This window comes from Rhinolophus ferrumequinum, chromosome 11 (genome assembly GCF_004115265.2).
Source record: "Rhinolophus ferrumequinum isolate MPI-CBG mRhiFer1 chromosome 11, mRhiFer1_v1.p, whole genome shotgun sequence".
NCBI lineage: Eukaryota > Metazoa > Chordata > Mammalia > Chiroptera > Rhinolophidae > Rhinolophus > Rhinolophus ferrumequinum.
This window is the reverse complement of record NC_046294.1, coordinates 88464853-88484838: the sequence shown is the minus strand read 5'-3', so window position 1 is coordinate 88484838 and position 19986 is coordinate 88464853. Positions and strand designations below refer to the sequence as shown.

At 36.6% G+C, this 19986-nt stretch overlaps 1 protein-coding gene across 3 annotated transcripts in view; it reads right to left on the bottom strand.

Annotated features, from left to right (window-relative positions):
• CBL (Cbl proto-oncogene) overlaps positions 1-19986 on the bottom strand; it is an 83020-nt gene that overhangs the window by 52198 nt on the left and 10836 nt on the right. For 2 of the 3 annotated variants that reach the window (XM_033119435.1, XM_033119438.1), the window contains exon 2: positions 10621-10868. The exons of the other annotated variant lie outside the window; for it this stretch is intronic. In XM_033119435.1, the coding sequence (XP_032975326.1) occupies positions 10621-10868 (248 nt within the window). The remainder of the gene's footprint in view (positions 1-10620; positions 10869-19986) is intronic. 3 annotated transcript variants of the gene reach the window in all.

The following is a 19986-nucleotide window of genomic DNA, read 5'->3' as shown; positions in this document are numbered from 1 at the left end:
TAAGTACATTCACAATGTTATGTAACTATCACAACTATACATTTCCAGAATTTTCCATCATTACAAACAGAATTAGCAGTAACTACCTATTCTCCCTCTGCCTGGCCTCTGATAGGAAACCTCTATTGTACTTTCTGTATCTATGAATTTGCCTATTCTAGATACCTCATTAGTGGAATCATACAATTTGTCTTTTTGTATCTGGCTTATTTAACTTAGCATAATGTTTTTAAGATTCATCCACATGGTAGCATGTATCAGAATTCCTTTCCTTTTTACAGCTGGATAACATTCTATTGTATGTATAGACCACATTTTGTTTACACATTCATCTGTTGAGGAACACATGGGTTGTTTCTACATTTTGGCTATTGTGAATAATGCTGCAATGAACATGTGTGTACAAATAAATATCTGTTCAAGTCTCTGCTTTCAATTCTTTTGGGTAAATACCTAGAATTGTTGAATCACATGGTAATTCTATTTTCAACTTTTTGAGGAACCGCCAAACTGTTTTACACAGTGACCATACCATTTTACATCACCACCAGCAATGCACATGGGTTCCACTGTCTCCACATCTTTGTCAACACTTACTAGTTTCCCTTTTTTGATAATAGCCATCCTAGTGGGTGTGAAGTGGTATCTCGTGGTTTTTATTTGCATTTCCCTAATAACTAATGATATTGAGCATCTTTCATGTGCTTATCGGTCAACTGAGTATCTTCTTTGGAGACACGTCTATTTATACTTTTTGCTCATTTTTTCATTAGGTTGCTTTTTGTTGTTGAGTTGTAGCACTTCTTTTGTCTATTCTGGATTTTAATCCCTTACCAGATATGTAATTTGTAAATACTTTCTCCCAATTTGTGGGTTGTTTTCACTCACTTGTTAGTGTTCTTTGATGCATAAAGTTTTAAATTTTGATATCCAATGATCTGTTTTTTCTTTTATTATCTATGCTTTGGTGTCATACACAAGAAATCACTGCCCAACCCAAGGTCATGAAGATTTTCACCTGTTTTCTTTTAGGACTTTTCTTCTATTTTTTGCTCTTAAGTCTTTGATCATTTTGAGTTAATTTTTGTATGTGCTATATGGGAAGGGTCCAACTTCATTCTTTTGCATGTGGATATCCAGTTTTCCCAGCACCATTTGTTGAAAGGGCTGTCCTTTCCCCTTTGAATGGACTTGGCATCCTTGTCAAAAATTCACTGACCATATTGTGAGGGTTAATTTCTGAGCTTTGTTCTATTCCATTGGTCTGTATGTCTTTCCTTATGCCAGTACCACACCATCTTGATTCCTGTGGTTTTGTAGTAAAGCTCTGAAATCAAGAAGTGAATCTTCCATCTTTGTTCTTCTTTTTCAAGATTGTTTTGGCTATTTGAGGTTCCTTGAGATTGTTTATGAATTTTAGGACCAGCTTGTCAATGTCTGCAAAAAGCTCAGCTGGAATTTTGATAGGTACTGTGTTGGACCTGTGGATTAATTTGGGGAGTATTGCCACCCTAACAATACATACTAAGTCTTTCAATCTATGAACATGGGCCGTCTCTCCATTTATTTAGGTCTTCTTTAACTTTTTTCAGCAACATTTCATAGTTTTCAGTGTATGAGTCTTTTGCCTCCTTGGTTAAATTTGTTCCAAACTATTTTATTCTTTCTGATGCCATTTATAAATGGAATTGTTTTCTTAATTTCATTTTTGGATACTTTGTTGCTGGTATATAGAATACAATTGACTTTTGTATATTGATCTTGTATCCTGCAACTCTGCAGAACTCATTAATTGGTTCTAGTAGTTTTGAAGTGGATTCCTCAGAGGTTTCTACAAACAAGATTATGTTATGTGCAAACAGAGAGAGTTTCATGTCTTCCTTTCCTTTGTGGATGCCTTTTACTTCTTTTTCCTGACTAACTGCTCTGACTAGAACTTCATATGTTGAATAGAAGTGTTGAGAGCAGGTATCCTTGTCTTGTTCCTGATAGTAAGAGGAAATCTTTCAGTCTTTCACCACTAAGTATAATGTTAGCTGTGGGATTTTCATATATGGCATGGAACACCATTTTTACTTAAAAGAATGACTAATAGACAAAGTATGTTTACTCAGACGTGGTTATTTGGAAGATGGTTTCTCCAAAACAAATTTAGTGACCTGTCACTTCAAGGAAAACAACTAATGGTTTTTTTGTTTTTGTTTTTTGTTTTGTTTTTTTTTTTTTAAGATTTTATTGGGGAAGGGGAACAGGACTTTATTGGGGAACAGTGTGTACTCCAGGACTTTTTTTTTTCCAAGTCAAGTTGTTGTCCTTTCAACCTTAGTTGTGGAGGGTGCCCGTTCAGCTTCAAGCTGTTGTCCTTTCAGTCTTAGTTGTGGAGGGCGCAGCTCAGCTCCAGGTCCAGTTGCCGTTGCTAGTTGCAGGGGGCGCAGCCCACCATCCCTTGCGGGAGTCGAACTGGCAACCTTGTGGTTGAGAGGACGCACTCCAACCAACTGAGCCATCCGGAAGCTCAGCGGCAGCTCAGCTCAAGGTGCCGTGTTCAATCTTAGATGCAGGGGGTGCTGCCCACCATCCCTTGCGGGACTCGAGGAATTGAACTGGCAAACTTGCGTTGAGAGCCCACGGCCCATGTGGGAATCGAACTGGCAGCCTTTGGAGTTAGGAGCATGGAGCTCTAACCTCCTGAGCCACCGGGCTGGCCCCAACTGATGGTTTTTGTTGCCAGTAATAAGACTCAAGCTTTTAAGCAAAAACTGGTATTTTGCAAAACTTAAATCCACCACCATGAGCTTAATAGCTTCCCACTAAAACTTTTCTGAGATTTAATAAATGAATGTGATTGTATAATGAGATGTTAACACTTGGAAAATGTACATAATCTAGTGAATCAATATTTTCCAAGGGACCAATGCCTGATGTTACACGATCACGCATGGGTAAAAGATTAATTCCAAGTGCAAGACAGACAATGGATTTTAATGTAACAAAGTACAAAATGTTCATTGAGGTGATTTGAAAGATTTGCAGAATTAGAAAACTCCTTTAAAAATAATTTCCATAAAAATATTTTCATGTTGACACGTAGCAGTCTTACTATTGTTATTTTCACATGATATCTTTTTCTTTCCCCCTTTCTTCCACCTCCCGCCCCACTCCGGTTCAAGCCGTTGTTTCTCAGTGTAGATGTATAGGACACAGCTCCCTGGCCCACGCTGGTATTATGAGCCTGACGCTCCCACTGGCTGAGGCAGTTGGTCGCCGGTCGTCGGTTGGCCGTTCACAGCAGCTCACGGCAGCTCTCGCCAGCTGCCGGCCGCTCACGCTGGTCACCGGCCACTCATGGCACCACATGGTAGCCCACGGCAGCACACAGCAGCTCACGCCAACCTCTGGCTACTCATTGCAGACCAGCTCCAGGGAGAGCCATTGTTCACAATCTTAGCTGTAGAGGGCGCAGCTCACTGGCCCATGTGGGAATCGAACCAGTGGCCTTAGGCGATAGGAGCACAGTGCTCTAACCGCCTGAGCCACCCAGCCGGCCCCTTAAATGTTATTTTAACTACTTAAGTATTTTTAAATTTCTTGGTTTTAATATTGAGTATGGTAAATATTGGTATATAACCCTAATACACAAAAGCTCTTTGATGTCCTCAGTGATTTTCAGTACATAAAAGGGTCTTGAAACCAAAAAGTATGACAAAAAATTATATTAATAAATATAAATTCTAGACAATCGAGTAGATATTTGGTTTTAAGAAACAAACAATACTTTAGGTACTAATACATAGCCTACCCCTACATTACATTTTCTAAGAAAATAGAAGATTTTACTATCACATAGTAACAGTCAAACCATAGTAACTTATAATTGACTGGTCTATAAGGACTGTCATCTTACAGTTGTCTTACAGTTGTAGGATGGTGCTGAGAACTAAATGTGACTGCTCACCTACATTAAACTTCACCTTGTCCATTTCTACTAAGTTTTCTAGCCTCTCAAGGGACTTAGCACTGTGTCTAAACAGGTTCACTGAGCTCAACTGAATCAACCAATCTACAAATTTTTCTCTCCCAAAAAGTAAAAACAGAAACAAAGCACATGAAAGTCCTGTAACACACTGTCATGATTTTAAAAAATTGAACAAACAAGAAACAAAAGGTAATGTTCTCAACCAGGTGAAGGGAATCTATGAAGATTTCACATCATACTCAATGGTGAAAGACTGAAAGCTTTCCTCTAAACATCAGGAACAAGACAAGGAGGCCTGCTTTCACCACTTCTATTCAATGTAGGTTCTATTCAACATATGAGGTTCTAGCCCGAGCAATTAGTCAGGAAAAAGAAATAAAAGGCATCCACAAAGGAAAGGAAGACATAAAACTCTCTCTATTTGCACATAACATAATCTTGTTTGTAGAAACCTGTGAGGAATCCACTACAAAACTACTAGAACCAATTAATGAGTTCTGCAGAGTTGCAGGATACAAGATCAATATACAAAAGTCAATTGTATTCTATATACCAGCAACAAAGTATCCAAAAATGAAATTAAGAAAACAATTCCATTTATAATGGCATCAGAAAGAATAAAATAGTTAGGAACAAATTTAACCAAGGAGGCAAAAGACTCATACACTGAAAACTATGAAATGTTGCTGAAAAAAGTTAAAGAAGACCTAAATAAATGGAGAGACGGCCCATGTTCATAGATTGAAAGACTTAGTATGTATTGTTAGGATGGCAATACTCCCCAAATTAATTCACAGGTCCAACACAGTACCTATCAAAATTCCAGCTGAGCTTTTTGCAGACATTGACAAGCTGGTCCTAAAATTCATAAACAATCTCAAGGAACCTCAAATAGCCAAAACAATCTTGAAAAAGAAGAACAAAGATGGAAGATTCACTTCTTGATTTCAGAGCTTTACTACAAAACCACAGGAATCAAGATGGTGTGGTACTGGCATAAGGAAAGACATACAGACCAATGGAATAGAACAGAGCTCAGAAATTAACCCTCACACATATGGTCAGTGAATTTTTGACAAGGATGCCAAGTCCATTCAAAGAGGAAAGGACTGCCCTTTCAACAAATGGTGCGGGGGAAACTGGATTCCACACGCAGAAAAATGAAGTTGGACCCTCAGTGAATACCATATACTGTATAAAAAGTTAATTCAAAATGATCACAGGCATAATCTTGACCTTGGATTAGGCAATGGTTTCTTAGCCATGACATCAAAAGCATAAGTAACCAAAGAAAATAACTGGACCTCATCAACATTAAAAACTTTTGTGCTTCAAATGATACTACCAAGAAAGTGAAAAGAAGCCCCACAGAATGGGAGTAAAGTTTCTTAAATTACGTATTGCATAAGAGTCTAGTACCCAGAATATGTAAAAAACACTTCGAGCTCAACAATAAAAAGACAACCTAATTCAAAGATGGGCAAAGGATTTGAACAGATATTTCTCCAAAGAAGATACATAAATGGCCAATAAACACACTGGAAGATGCTCACATTATTACTAATTAGAGAAATGAAAATCAAAACCACAATGAGATTCCCACTTCATACCTACCGTATTTCCCAGAAAATAAGACCAGGTCTTATATTAATTTTTGCTCCAAAAGACGCATTAGGGCTTATTTTCAGGGGATGTCTTATGTTTTCATGTACAACAATCTACATTTATTCCTGTACAACAATCTACATTTATTCATTTATTCATGTACAAAAATCTACATTTATTCAAATAGTCATGTCATCTTCTGGAACATCATCAGAACTGTCCAAACCCCGAACTCCAGCTTGAATTTCTTGCAACTCCTTTTCCTGTAGAACCATGGGCCCCAATCTCTCATATCCAGCAATAGAGCTCTCCTTAAATGAGCACGTCTTGTCCATGTAGCCTGCTCATAGTGCATTGGCAAGACAGCTCTCAGTGATTTTATCCCAGGAATTCTTCACCAAGTCAGGACCTCTCGCAGGCTAGGCTTCACAAAGTTTCCACGCTGAGTTCTCTCCATTCTATTTTCAATGTAGTCACTGATTTCCATGTGCAAATGGTCCTTGAATGGCTTGTTTATTGCAATATCAAGAGTCTGGAGATAGTCATTCCCGTGGGAATCATTATTTGATCTATTCTTCTCTCTGCAAGGAAGTTCTTCATGTCTTTAGCGTGGTGAGTGCTGGCTGAATCCCAGACTAGCAGACCTCTCTGCCCATCTCGCAAAACAAGTGGCAGCATTAAATCGACCCACTTCCTTATAACTGCTAGTGTGCACCAGGCTTTTTCAAACATAAATGCCTGAAACACATTCAACCTTATCTTTCTTGCCCTTAGTGATGATTAGAGGTGGGGCTTTCTTTCCATCCAGAAGAAATGCCAAAATACAGGTAACACATGCACTTTCGTAACCAGTGGAGGGAATGTAGATTGACGAGGCACCCCTCTGATCAACTGTCGTTTGAGATCCTTGGCCCATAAACACTGCAGTTTCATCCAGAGCAATCATTCTGGTGAGTTGGTATTTAGAAAAGTCGATGCCATCAACAAAGGACTTGAATGCAAGTGCATGTTTAATAACTTCAGTACCTCCCAGCTTGAACAGTGTTGTCGATCTTAGAGACAGTTCATATCGCTGAAGGAAGCCATCCAGCCGGTGTTGTGATGCTTTGAATTCTTCTGGGGATATTTCTAACTGGGGTGCCATTGCGAGGGCAAATGCTTGAATATCAGCCCTGCACACAACCAAAGCCTTTGCTCTCCTGTCAGCAGTCCATTCACAGATGTCTTCCAGCTCAGGAAATAATGGTTGCCGACCTGATCCACACTTGTGCTTCTTAGCATTTCCCTTGTCTACCTGTTGGCTGAGGTTATCGTACTCTGCTCACCATTTTCAGACCATTCAGAGATCCAACTTCTTCTCTTTGCAGAAAGCCATAATAAGATTCTTGTCCCAGGAGTCCTCCACGGTTCCTGTCTTCTACTCGATGGAATAGCTCTTTTGTTTTGCACTCATCTTGTCTGGGAGTCAAAATATTATTCCCTTTAAATCTACCATTAAATCAAGTGTTAACTGAAAACTTACGATACAGGAATGGCAACAAAAATGATCACAGTTAAGAATGATGGTCCACACAAAAGGGACGAAAAATTGCAGGCCACCAAAATTCAGAAAACATTTATTTCACACGAGTGCATTAAGTACGTCCATTACAACACACGACGTATTGAATTATGAAGATTCATATTAGACACAACTAGGTCCGTTCCTTATCAAGTGCACACGTTATCTGTGCGTTGTGTCTGTACTCCGATTGGTCTTTCAGCAGTAAGTCTCGAGTTCATCTGTTTACATTAGGCATTTACCTCTCATCCAAAGGTGCTCGCTTGTGTATTTACAAATACTTAATTATAATTTATATCATCATTTAAGTATTAATGTCAGTAATATTATTTATATTTAATTATATATTATCATTTTATAATTCAACACATCCATCGTGTGTTGCAACACATGTACTAAATGCATCCGTCTGGCTGACAATCTTAACTGGGGCTTATTTTGGGGGTAGGGCTTATATTATAAGCATCCTGAAAAATCATGCTAGGGCTTATTTAGATTTTATTTTCGGGGAAATACAGTAGTAGAGTGGCTATAATAAAGAAAAAAATACGGTAACAAGTGTTGGTGAGAAATTGGAACCCTCATACTTGCTGGGGGAATGTAAAGTGGTACAGCTGCTGTGGAAAACAGTTTGGTGGTTCCTCAAAAAGTTAAAACATAAAATTACCATGACTCAGCAATTCCACTCCTAAGTATACACCCAAGAGAACTGAAAACATATAGTCAAAATGTTCATAACAGATTATTCATAATAGTCAAAAGTAAAAACAACCCAAATGTCCATAATCAAACTGTGGTATGTACCCATACAATGAAAATATACTTAGCCATAAAAAGGAATGAAGTACTGAACATGGATGAATTGTGAAAACATGCTAAGTGAAAGAAGCCAGACAAAAAAGGCTACTGTTATATTATTCTACTTAGATGAAACTTTGAGAACAGGGAAATCCACAGAAACAGAAAGTATGTTTCAGCGATGGCCAGGGGCTGGGGGAGGGGGAGCAGGAGCGGGGGCGGAGAGGGCTGCTAACGAGTACGGGGTTTCCTTCTGGGGCGATGGGAATGGATCTGTGCTGCTGGCTGCACAACTTTGTGAACACACTAAAAACCAGTGGCTCACATACTTTAAAGGGGTGAATTTTATGGTACGTGAACTGTATCTCAATTTAAAAAAACTGAGTAAGAAAACAAGCCTCTAAGCAACCAAAATACAGATCACAAAGATCATACAGTAAAGCCATATATTTTCCTTTGTTAAAAAAATCTGATTCTCACCTGAAATTTATTTATTCTCACTTTACACGTAACTTGTACAAACCTGGTTATATGAACTCAAAGCCCATAGTGGATTAAAAGCTTATTAGGGGGAGTAAAATTGATACAGACAGACATACTGACAGTAAGGTTTTAAGACAGGCAAAAGAACTTGCAAGCATAGTATGAAGACATTTAGGAAGGGCAAAATTGGTGTACATACTTCATTAGTTCCTGCCAGTATCACTGATACTCAGCTTGATACAATAATCTACGTTTACAGTCACAAAAATAATGATGATGATGAAGATAATAAGAGCTAACCCACTTGTCACTCTCAATGTGCTAATCACTGTTCTAAGCATCAAACATTTAGTTACTCATTTAATAACTCCCAAAAATCCTACAAGTACTATTATTATTTCATTTTCCGTATGAGGAAACTGAGGGATCGATCACATAGCTAACTAAGTGGAAAAGTTAAGATTCAAAGTCAGGCAGTAGTAGTCCATCCTCTTAACCAGTATACGACACTGTCTCTAAGCGATGCACTATGAATCTTGGAAAAAAGTGTTAAACAATGTTCAGTATGCTCTAAGACTAGATCTGTAATTTTTATTTCACTATAAAAATGCTCTTTTAGAAAAAAATTGTTCTACAGCAGCCAATTATCTATAGGAGAAAGTCTAGAGGTCAAAGAACAGCTCTTTATAATCTAACTCCAACCTGTATTTCCAGCTTATGTACCTCACCCAATTCTAGCCAAACCAGACTGCTCATGTTCCTTAAACACGCAGAGCCTACGTTTTAATGCCACTTTTAAAAGCCTTTTCTTCACTCCTTGCCTAGAAATTCCTACTTACCTTTCAAAATCTAGCTCAAATAACACTTCCTCTGCGCCACCCTCTCTGATGTCACTAGGCAAACTGTTCACACAGTATTTTGTACATTTCTCTATTAAAGCATTTATCACATTACATCATAACTGAATGCTGAAGAATCCTTTCCACCCCCTAAAATTAGACAGAACCTAGTTCATTGTAGATGGCAAATAAATTTTTAAAGTTCTGTTTTTTTAAAAATTGTTTTTTTAAAACTCAGCAATACAAAATGACTAATTAGCTAAGGTCCATATAGTCAAAGTTTTAACAAAAGTCATGAAATTAAAACAATTAAAAGGAATAAAGTTAATTTTCGTATAAACTAGAAGTTACAAAGGTTCCTACACATTGAATTCAGTCACCAGAAATCTTTTTAAGAAGAAAAACTGATACCTTGGACCAAACTAGAGTAATCTGTGGTAGTAAAGATAACATGAATAACGATGTGGGCAAAATTTTAAGTGAGACAGGGTTCCCAGAATCTAAACCAACAGACACAAATGTAGGCTACAAGGATAGCATTTAGTAAGTTACTGCTCGAGTAATGCATGCCAACTTACTGCTCTCAAAAATTACTGTCCTCTCTAATTCAAGTCACTCCTTGAGAGTAATTTATTCCCTAAAATGTTCTAGTGGAATTTCCATTTTTTACTTGTTAATGAGTTAATATTTATTTCCAATTGAACAAAACCAAACACAATTATACCATATATACAATCAACCTATTTCTCTCTCCGTAATTTCCAACAAGCAAGCTAGTAACATATAGAATAGCCAATATACTCATAATTTTTGGTATTTAATAAGTATAAAATAGTCCCTCAAATATTTATTGAATTAACTGAATTTGCCAATATCTTTTACCTATAAAGTAAATGTCATTTCACTTTGCTTTATTGAAAAAAAAAAAGTTATCTAAACTATTAGCTTAATTTTTTTCCCTATTATCCCATAGTTATAACTTACCTAATATGCTACAGCTCTGGCAAAACCTGACCTCTTAGTATTTACTCCCAACCTCAGCTTAACCCCAACCTCTTTCTTTCAAACTCTCACCTATCCACAAATTTTCATGATCTTCAGGGTTTCTAAAGGACTTACTGCCTCCAATTCATCTTCATGACTGTAAGTCACTAATTTTTCAGAGGTAACCAAACCTATCAAAGCTAGGAATGGTTCAATATCCTCCAAGGCAACCTTTTATACAAAGCACATGTTTAAACCAAATGTCAACTGCATTCTTGTTGACATAAAATTAAAACCAAGTCAACTACTTCGATGTGTTACCCATTTGGGCAGTCCCAACCCTGAATATGTATTTGTGTAGTATTCTCCATTACCTAGGCTGAGAATTTTCCTCATACATTCTTTCTTTCCCCTCCTTGAAGAGGCTTATGGTCTGCTTAGTTTTCTTCATCAAATTCTCCATGAACACCCTAAAATACTCATTTTCTCCAAGTGTCTCCATCTTCCCCTCATATCTTGACAAGATAGTGCGGAGATGCTGGTAGGTATCTGGCAGCAGGTCTAAGATATAAGGTGGGCTATTCTTTAGCGCCAGCTTTGGGTTCTGACACAACCGCACCACCTGCAACAAATGGAAAAGAAGGGCTATTACTTGGAGAATCTCAAGGATAATTTCTTTTTTTAAAATATGTGCTCTTGCAGAACTATGAAAAATGGATAAGAATATAAGAAATGATCCATAACCCCTCTGACCACAGGCAATCATTTTATATTTTTAGCTGTCCCCCTAGAAGAGTAGGTTCTTCAAACCATATGGGAGACTAATGATTCAGACACAAGAAAGACTAAGTAATTGGGGAGCGGGGGAATATCCACACAAATGCCTAAAAATTGCTAGATGAAATATGGCAAATTCCTTTTAAATGCGTGGCTTACCCCACAATAGAATAAAGAAAATTCCTAAGGGCAGAAACAAAGAACATGGCTGTCGTAGGAGGTAAATCGTGGTGATGTAGGGACCTAGAGTTTTAACCACTAGGGGACAGGAACAAAGGCTTGGACCCACCAAAGCATGGAGTTAACTGAGATACCTTTCCTACTCATATAAAATGCAAGACTCTCAGAATTTGCCTGGTAATTCTTTTTACCATCTTTTACTTTCAACTTTTCTGAGTTCTTATGTTTTAAGTGGGTCTCTTTTAAAGAACATACAACTAGGTTTTTTTGGTTTTTTGTTTTTTTACTTTTTATTGGGGAACTATGTTTTTCCAGGACCCATCAGCTCCATGACAAGTAATCGTTTTTCAATCTAGCTGTGGGGGGCGCAGCTCAGCTCCATGTCAAGTCATTGTTTTCAATCTAGTTGTGGAGGGCGCAGCTCACTGGCGTGTGTGAGAATCAAACGGGGACCTTGGTGTTATGAGCACTGCGCTCTAACCACTGAGCCAACTGGCCGCCCCAATTAGATTTTTTAAAATCCAATACAACAATCTGTTTTTCAACTGGTAAGTTTAGTCCATTTTGTATTTGTTATAATGAATGATACTTTGTATTTATTCCTACCATCTTACTTTGTACCTTCCATTTACATAGATTTTTCTGTGTCTGGAAAAGAAAACTTAGTAGAATAAAAAGTCTAAAAACAGACCTATGCGTATATACTAAACTCTTAACTCATCACAAAAGTGGTCTTTTCCAAAAATAGTAGTGCAATAATTGGGGATACATATAGGGAAAAAAGAAAATCAAACTAAACCCTCACCTTACACTATACCACACACACACACAAAACAAACAAACAAAAAAACCCACCCTCGATGGGTTATAGACCTAAATGTGAAAGGCAAATCCATAAAGCTTTAGGAAATAATATAAGAAAAATTATCTTTCATGATTTCATAATAGAGAAAAAGTTATCTTAAACAGGACCATAAAAAAGCATTAACCATAAAGGAAATACTAAGTTCTATTACTTTAAAAGTAAGAACTTCTAAGACACCACAAAAAGAATAAAAACACATGTACAGAATCAGAGAAGATATCTACAACACATATATATCAGACATATATATCCAGAATATATAAAGAACATCTACAAATTAATAAGATTAAGACAATCAAATATACAAAAATGGACAAAAGACTTGAACAGGAACATCACAAAAGAAGATATCCAAATAACCAATAAACATATGAAATAGTGCTCAACCTCATTAATGATTCAGGAAAATGAAAATTACAAAATCACGATTAGGTACTATTACTACACATAACAAAATGGCAATGCCAACCACTGGCAAGGAGCAAGAACCCTCAAATACTGCTGGTGGGAATCAAAACTGCTAAAACCAACTTGGAAAACAGTTCAGCTCTATACTGTCAGGTTAAAGATTAATATGCTCCATGAACCTGCAGATCCATGCTTGGAAAGGTATACTAGGGTACACATACAAAAATGTTTAATAACTAAAAACTACAAACAACCTATTATGTCCATTGGATATATGTACAGTGGATAAATTGTGGCATAATTATCAGCAACAGCAATACACTACACTGACTACCATGTGGATGCTCCTCTTAAACAAAGCTGATCTGAAGAAACCAGAAACAAAATACAATATGAATACATGTATATGACTACATTACTTTTCAAAAGATATCCCTTTAAACTATATTATTTAGGTATGCATATAAAGTGGTAAAAGTGTAAGTAATGGAAAGAAAAAATAAATTTTATTTGCAGATGATATAACTGTCCATAAAGAAAATCTAAGAGAACTGATAAAGCACTAGAAACAATAAAACAGTCTAATAGGTTGCTGGATTCAAGACAGATATACCAAAACAGCATTCATAGATATTTTATAAATAATTTAAAAATGCAATTTAAATTGTTGCCATTTAAGTGGCATAAAAATTTAAGGTTCCTAGGAATACATCTAACAAAAGACGTTCAAGACTTTTATGAAGAAAATTATAAAACTTTATTGAACATGAAAGATAGAAATTGCTGGAGAATTCTATCATGTTTAAGGATAGAAAGACTCAATGTAAAAATGTCAGTTCTCCCGTACTACAGGGCAACAATAATCAAAACAGCATGGTATTGGCAGAAAAACAGACACACAGAACAATGGAATAGAACTGAGAACCCAGAAATAAACCCACATAAATATGGAAAGATAATTTTTGACAAAGAAGCCAGAAACATACAATGGAGAAAAAACAGCCTCTTTAATAAATGGTGCTGGGAGAATTGGAAAGCCACGTGCAAAAGAATACAACTGGACTGCTATCTGTCACCATGTACCAAAATTAATTCAAAATGGATCAAAGACTTAAGCATAAGACCTGAAACAATACACTGCATAGAAGAAAACATGGGTACTAAAACTTACGGACCTTGGGTTCAAAGAGCACTTTATGAATTTGACTCCAAAGGCAAGGGAAGTAAAAGCTAAAATAAATGAATGGGCCTATATCAAACTTAAAAGCTTCTGCACAGCAAAAGAAACCATCGACAAAATAAAGAGGCAACCAACTGAATGGGAGAAGAGTTTTACGAACAGTGCCTCCGATAAGGGCTAATATCCAAAATATACAAGGAACTCATGCAACTCAACAACAAAAAAACAAACAACCTAATTGAAAAATGGGCAGACGACCTGAAGAGACATTTCTCCAAAGAGGACATACAAATGGCAAATAGACATATGAAAAAATGCTCAACATCACTAATCATCAGAGAAATGCAAATAAAAACCACAATGAGATACCACCTCACCCCAGTCAGAATGGCTATCATCAACAAGACAAATAGTAACAAGTGTTGGAGAGGCTGTGGGGAAAAAGGAACCCTCATACACTGTTGGTAGGAATGCAGACTGGTGCAGCCGCTATGGAAGGTAGTGTAGAGAGAGGTTCCTCAAAAAATTAAGAACAGAATTACCATATGACCCAGCAATCCCTCTCCTGGGTATCTACCCAAAAAATCTGAAAACATTTATCCATAAAGACACGTGTGCTCCAATGTTCATTGCAGCTTTGTTTACGGTGGCCAAGACATGGAAACCAAAATGTCCTTTGATAGATGAATGGATAAAGAAGTTATAGTATATACACACCATGGAATACTATTGGGCGGTAAGAAAAGATGAAATAGTACCATTTGTGACAACATTGATGGATCTTGAGATTTAATGCTAAGCAAAATAAGTCAGAAAAAGTAAAGAACCACATGATTTCAGTGATATATAGTATATAAAACTGAAAACAAAAGAACAAGACAAACGAAGGAACAAAAACTCATCATAGACAATAGTTTAGGGGTTACCAGAGGGTAAGGGGGGAAGGGGGCTCTAGAAGAGGGTAAATGGGGTCTGATATATGGTGATGGAAAGAGAACTGATTCTGGGTGGTGAACACACAATGTGAGATATCGATAATGTATTACAGAATTGTACACCTGAAATCTATGTCACTTTACCAACAATTGTCACCCCAATAAACTTTAATTAAAAACAAAAAAAAAAATATATATATATATATATATATATATTTCATTTCTATCCCCGATTAGTGTATAAATTCAGCACAATTCCTATCAAAATTCCAACAAGCTTTTTCACAGAACTTCACAAGCTGATCCCAAAACCCACATTGGAAGAAAAAGGGATCAAAATCAGCCAAGCCTGTTTTGAAAAATCACAAGGTAGATAGTATTTACTCAATGTGTTATCAACACTTAGTATATCTTATAATTCAAAATATGATGTTGACTAAAGATAGTAAATGGCCAAATGGAAAAGAAGAGAACCCAAACACAGACTCACACATGTACAGAAATTTAGTATCAGAAGTGGCATAATAAATCAGAGTTCAAGAGAAAAACCGGCCCGGTGGCTCAGGTAGCGCTGTGCTCCTAAAGCCAAGGTCACCGGGTTCAATTCCCACATGGGCCAGTGAGCTGCGCCCTCTACAGCTAAGATTGTGAACAACAGCTCTCCCTGGAGCTGGGCTGCCGTGAGCAGCCAGAGGTCGGCCCGAGCTGCTGTGGGCTGCTGAGTGCCACCCCAGCGGCTACCAAGAGCCTCAGCTTGGAGGGAGCACAAGGTCCATAATACCAGCATGGGTCAGGGAGTTATGTCCTACACAACTAGACTGAGAAAGAAACAACAGCTTGAACCGGAGTGGGGGAGGAGAGGCAAAAGAAAAGGGGGGGGGGGTAAATAAATAAATAAAAGTTTAAGAAATATATGTACATCAATGCAATTATAACACGGTATATTTCTGAACATCCTTTTTATTTTCTGCTGGGTTAACTGAACTTTTCATCAATGAAATATCCCTCTTTATCTCTAGTAACACTACATGCTACTTGCCTTAAAGTTCACTTTATCTCCCTCCCATAGCTAAACCAGATTTCTTAGGTCGGTGCTTGAATAGTGTATGTTTTTTATATTCTTCTACTTTCAAACTTCCTGTGTTCTTACACTTAACCTGTGACTCTACGTATGCAGAATATAGTTGGTTTCCGTTTAATCCATTCTGACAATCTTTGGTTTTAACAAATTTGATCTGTTTACATTTAAATTATGAAATTACTATTATTGTAGGTCAAATGTGGGCAATTTCATGGTTCACCTAATAAGTACTGATTCTATAATAAATAATAAAATAATTTACTATTTGTTTTCTTTGTGTCTCTCCTGTCCCACATTCCTTTATTTCCCCTTTCTTGCCCTCTTTTGGATTAAATATTTTTTTATTTTCCCAATTGGCTTGTCTAATATAGTCTTTTACTACTCTGTTAGTGATTACCTTAGTGATTATAACATGCATGCACTCTAACTCATGAAATCTTAAGTTTAATTAGTACTTTCAGCACTTTGCAGACAATCCAAAGAACTTGGAACACTAACTCCATTTACTATGTGCTATTACTATCATACACTTTAATTCCATATAGCTTACAAAGTCCACAAGTCATTATTATTATTATTACTACTATTATTATTTTATATAAACAATATCCATTCATATTTACCCACATAACTACCCTTTCCAATGTTGTTCATCCTATTCAGAAATCATTTTCCTTCAGCCTAAAGAATATCCTTTAGTATTTCCTTTAGGGTAGGTCTGCCTGGTTACAAATCCTCTCAGTTTTTGTTTGTCCTGAAAGCATCTTTATTTTGTATCCACTTTAAAAGGCTGTTTTCACTGGGAAAAGATTGACAGTTATTTTCTGTCATTTTATGGCTACTATTTCATGTCTTCTGGATGCCACTGCTAGTGTTGAAGGCAGGCTGTTATGCCAGTTTCATTGCTCCTTTGAAGGTAAAATTTCTTTTATTCTCTAGTTGCTTTTCAGATTTTCTTGGCTCAGGTTTGCAACAGCTTTACTGTGATGTATCTAGATGTGTTTTATTTGTATTTCTCCTGGTGTTTATGCAGCTTTAATTTACGACTTGATGATTTTCATCAGTTTGGGGAAAGTATCAGTCAATTTCTCATCAAATATTGCTTCTATCCCATTCTTTCTCCTCTCCTTCTGGAACTACAGTTACTTATATATAAGACCTTTTCACCATCTTCCAGATGTCACTTACCCTCTTTTCTAAGTATTCTCCATCTTTTGTCTCTCAATGCTTCAGTCTGGATTTTTTTTCCCTGATTTATCTTGCACTTTACTAATTATCTCCTTCAGCTGTATCTATGCTGTTAAACCTTCCATTGTGTTCTTAATCAGTTTTTATGTTTTTTTCAGTTCTAGAATTTCTATTTCGTTCTTTATCATTCAAGTTTCTGTCAAAATTATCAATTTTGTCTTTGATTCTTCTAACACATTTATCATAAATATACCTTAAGTCCATGACTGATAACTCAAATATCTGTACCTTCATGGCTGTTTCTATTGTCAGTTTTCCCTCTTGGCTTTCAGTTGCATTTTTTCTTTTCATATGCCTAGTTATTTTTTTATTGAATGCTGTATATAAAAATGATATAGACAAGCTTAAGCCATGGATGATGCTATTCAGAAAGAACTTACTTTTGCTTCTGGCAGGCAGATAGGCTAGAGACAGTAGGAATCCCCGATCATCTTAATCTAACCCAAAAGTGAGAAGATTAAAAATCTGGGCTTGAGTCCTTATAAAGACTGGTCTACTTCTGTTTCACCCTTACTCTTACCACTTAAGACCACAGGGACCCAACCCAAAAACCTAGAGTGTTTCCTAGGGCCCTCCACCTTGGCAGACCCTAATTCCAACTTTTTTTTGTCCTCCTTGACATAAGTATTTTGAAAACTATTCAGCCTCTCAGCTGTCACTTCCAGAATCAGAAATGACCTAATAATAGACAAGGCAACCTCAAACACCAGGCTCACATTTCAGAGCTTTCCTTATCTTCCAGAACGTGATCTCATAATCAGTCACTGCTCTTCAACATCGTGCAGTTTTTCTAGTTAGCAGTGTATTTGACTTGAAACAACCTAGTCTAACATCAGTAGAAGCATAAGTCTGACATCTTACTCATTATTTCACATTTTAAAATACTTGTATTTTTGTGTCACCCAAAGCTCATTATAAACTTTTGGAAGATGTCTAAATGATTCTATTCTATGAATATACCATAACATATCTTAACCATCAAACCCTACTTTCACATTTATGTTGTTTTCAAGACTTTAACACTGCAAGTATCACTGTGATGAATATCTTTGGGCATTTTTTTCTTCTACATATCAGATTATTTCCTTAGGGATAGATCCCCCAGAAGTGGAATCGTCAGGTCCATCTAAAACAACTGCAAACTTCCAATTTAATGACTACTCATCAGTGACTCTTCAAATGATGAGACATATAAAATTTTTAAAGCTAGATGTTTTATTCTTTGTATAGCATTTCCTGAACTTTTGAAAAACAGCCCTATATAGAAGTCTAGCAAATAAAGACAAGCTAAATCAACAAAAGAATTTAATGTATGAATATTTTTAACAGTGTTTTAGGAATTGTTCATCCTAGCAAATTTTAAGCCAAAAGGGAATGACAGAACCAAGAAAAAAAGACTCCACCTCAGAAGACAACTATATTCTAAGTGCAATAGAGTCAAGAACTCATATTAACAAAACAAATGCAAACAGTCCCCAACGTGTAAGTATTACATTCCAAAACCTCTTTTGTAAGTCAGCTGTTTATAATTCAGACTATATTTTTACAAAATACGAGTATATATACATATATAAAGAATATTAAAATGGTAGATTCCTGGGTTAGTCCATGGAAGGCGATAGGGGAGATTGACATTGAAACTAAGAGATCAAGATCTAGCAAAGACTACAAGAGGTGTATGATTGAAGGGTTTTATTTTCAGAAAAAAATTGAACATGATTCATGTAGAGAAAGAACCAGGAGAGGAAAAGAGATAAATGCAAAGCTGAGGTTTCTACCAAAACATGGGAAATAAGATCTACAACACAGCTAGGAACACTAAACACCATTAAAAGAAGGGACACCTCCTTCCTCTAAAACAGGAAGCAAGGGAGTGAGGGCAGGTTCAGACAGAGATAAATTCAGAGATAAGGAGGCAGTAAGTTAAACTTATACCTGATGGTTTTAATTTTTCTCCATATAATCATTCAACAAATATATGTCAGGCACTGGGATACAGAAGTGAAAAGACAACAAACATCCTGAAACTGTATCAGGCAATAAACAATAATTTTTTTAAAAAAAAAAAAGGTCAATAGGAAAAATATCAGGTTCTATGCAGAGACTTAAAATAGAGCAATATAATAAGAAAATGCTGGATGACTACGTTAGAATAGTGAATAGGGAAAGCTTTCTGAGGTGAATTTAGGTTAAGAGTTGAAATTACAGGAAGGAGTCAGCCATGAAGACTCATCAGAAGAGTAGCCCAAAAAGAGGGAACTAATCCGACAGCCCTAAAGTAGAAACAGGTTTGGATTTGTCTGAGGAATAAAGGTCAGTGAGACTGAAATGCAGAGAGCAAGGGTGGAGAGGGTGATTGAGACAGAGATGTAGAGTGGACAGGGAATTAGCAAGGAGACATTATGATGAAGCCTAAAATATAAGCTTTTAAGTTTTAAATTAAAATTTAAAAGGCCCAGTGTGTTAATATCTTGGTAAGATTGTATCAAACAACCATATTTAAATGTCCAGTTTCAGTCATTTATCTTCAGTAAATTTCTTAACCTCTAAGCCTCAGTTCCTTTATCTGTAAAAAGAGATAATACCTACCTCATAATAAAAAGTTTATGAAAGGACGAACAGTTTCCAATAAAGTAAGCATTTTGTAAGTGTTAGTTCCCCTCTCATTTTCATATTACTTGACGAGATTTGTATGTAGGCAGGAATTATCTACTGAAAACAGAATGGTAGACCTCCCATCATCCTTTGATGACTACCAGAAACTGATACCATTATTCCTACCATTGGTAGACTAATTGGTAGCCATGGAATGAGAAAAGGCAGCAGGCCCCTCAAGAATAGGGTGATCCACAATCTACAAAAGCTACAGTTATCCACCCCTTCAAAGGTCCTAACCAAGCAGAGATCCCAATTTAAAGGCAAATGAATTAACACCATGGAATTCACGTTAAAATGCAGTATTTGCCTAATTTCTCTGGGAAAAAAGATACACTTCCTTTCAATAACAACAAAAACTAAAATTAAAATTGCTCTGATCTTACATACATTGCCCAACCTATGATATGC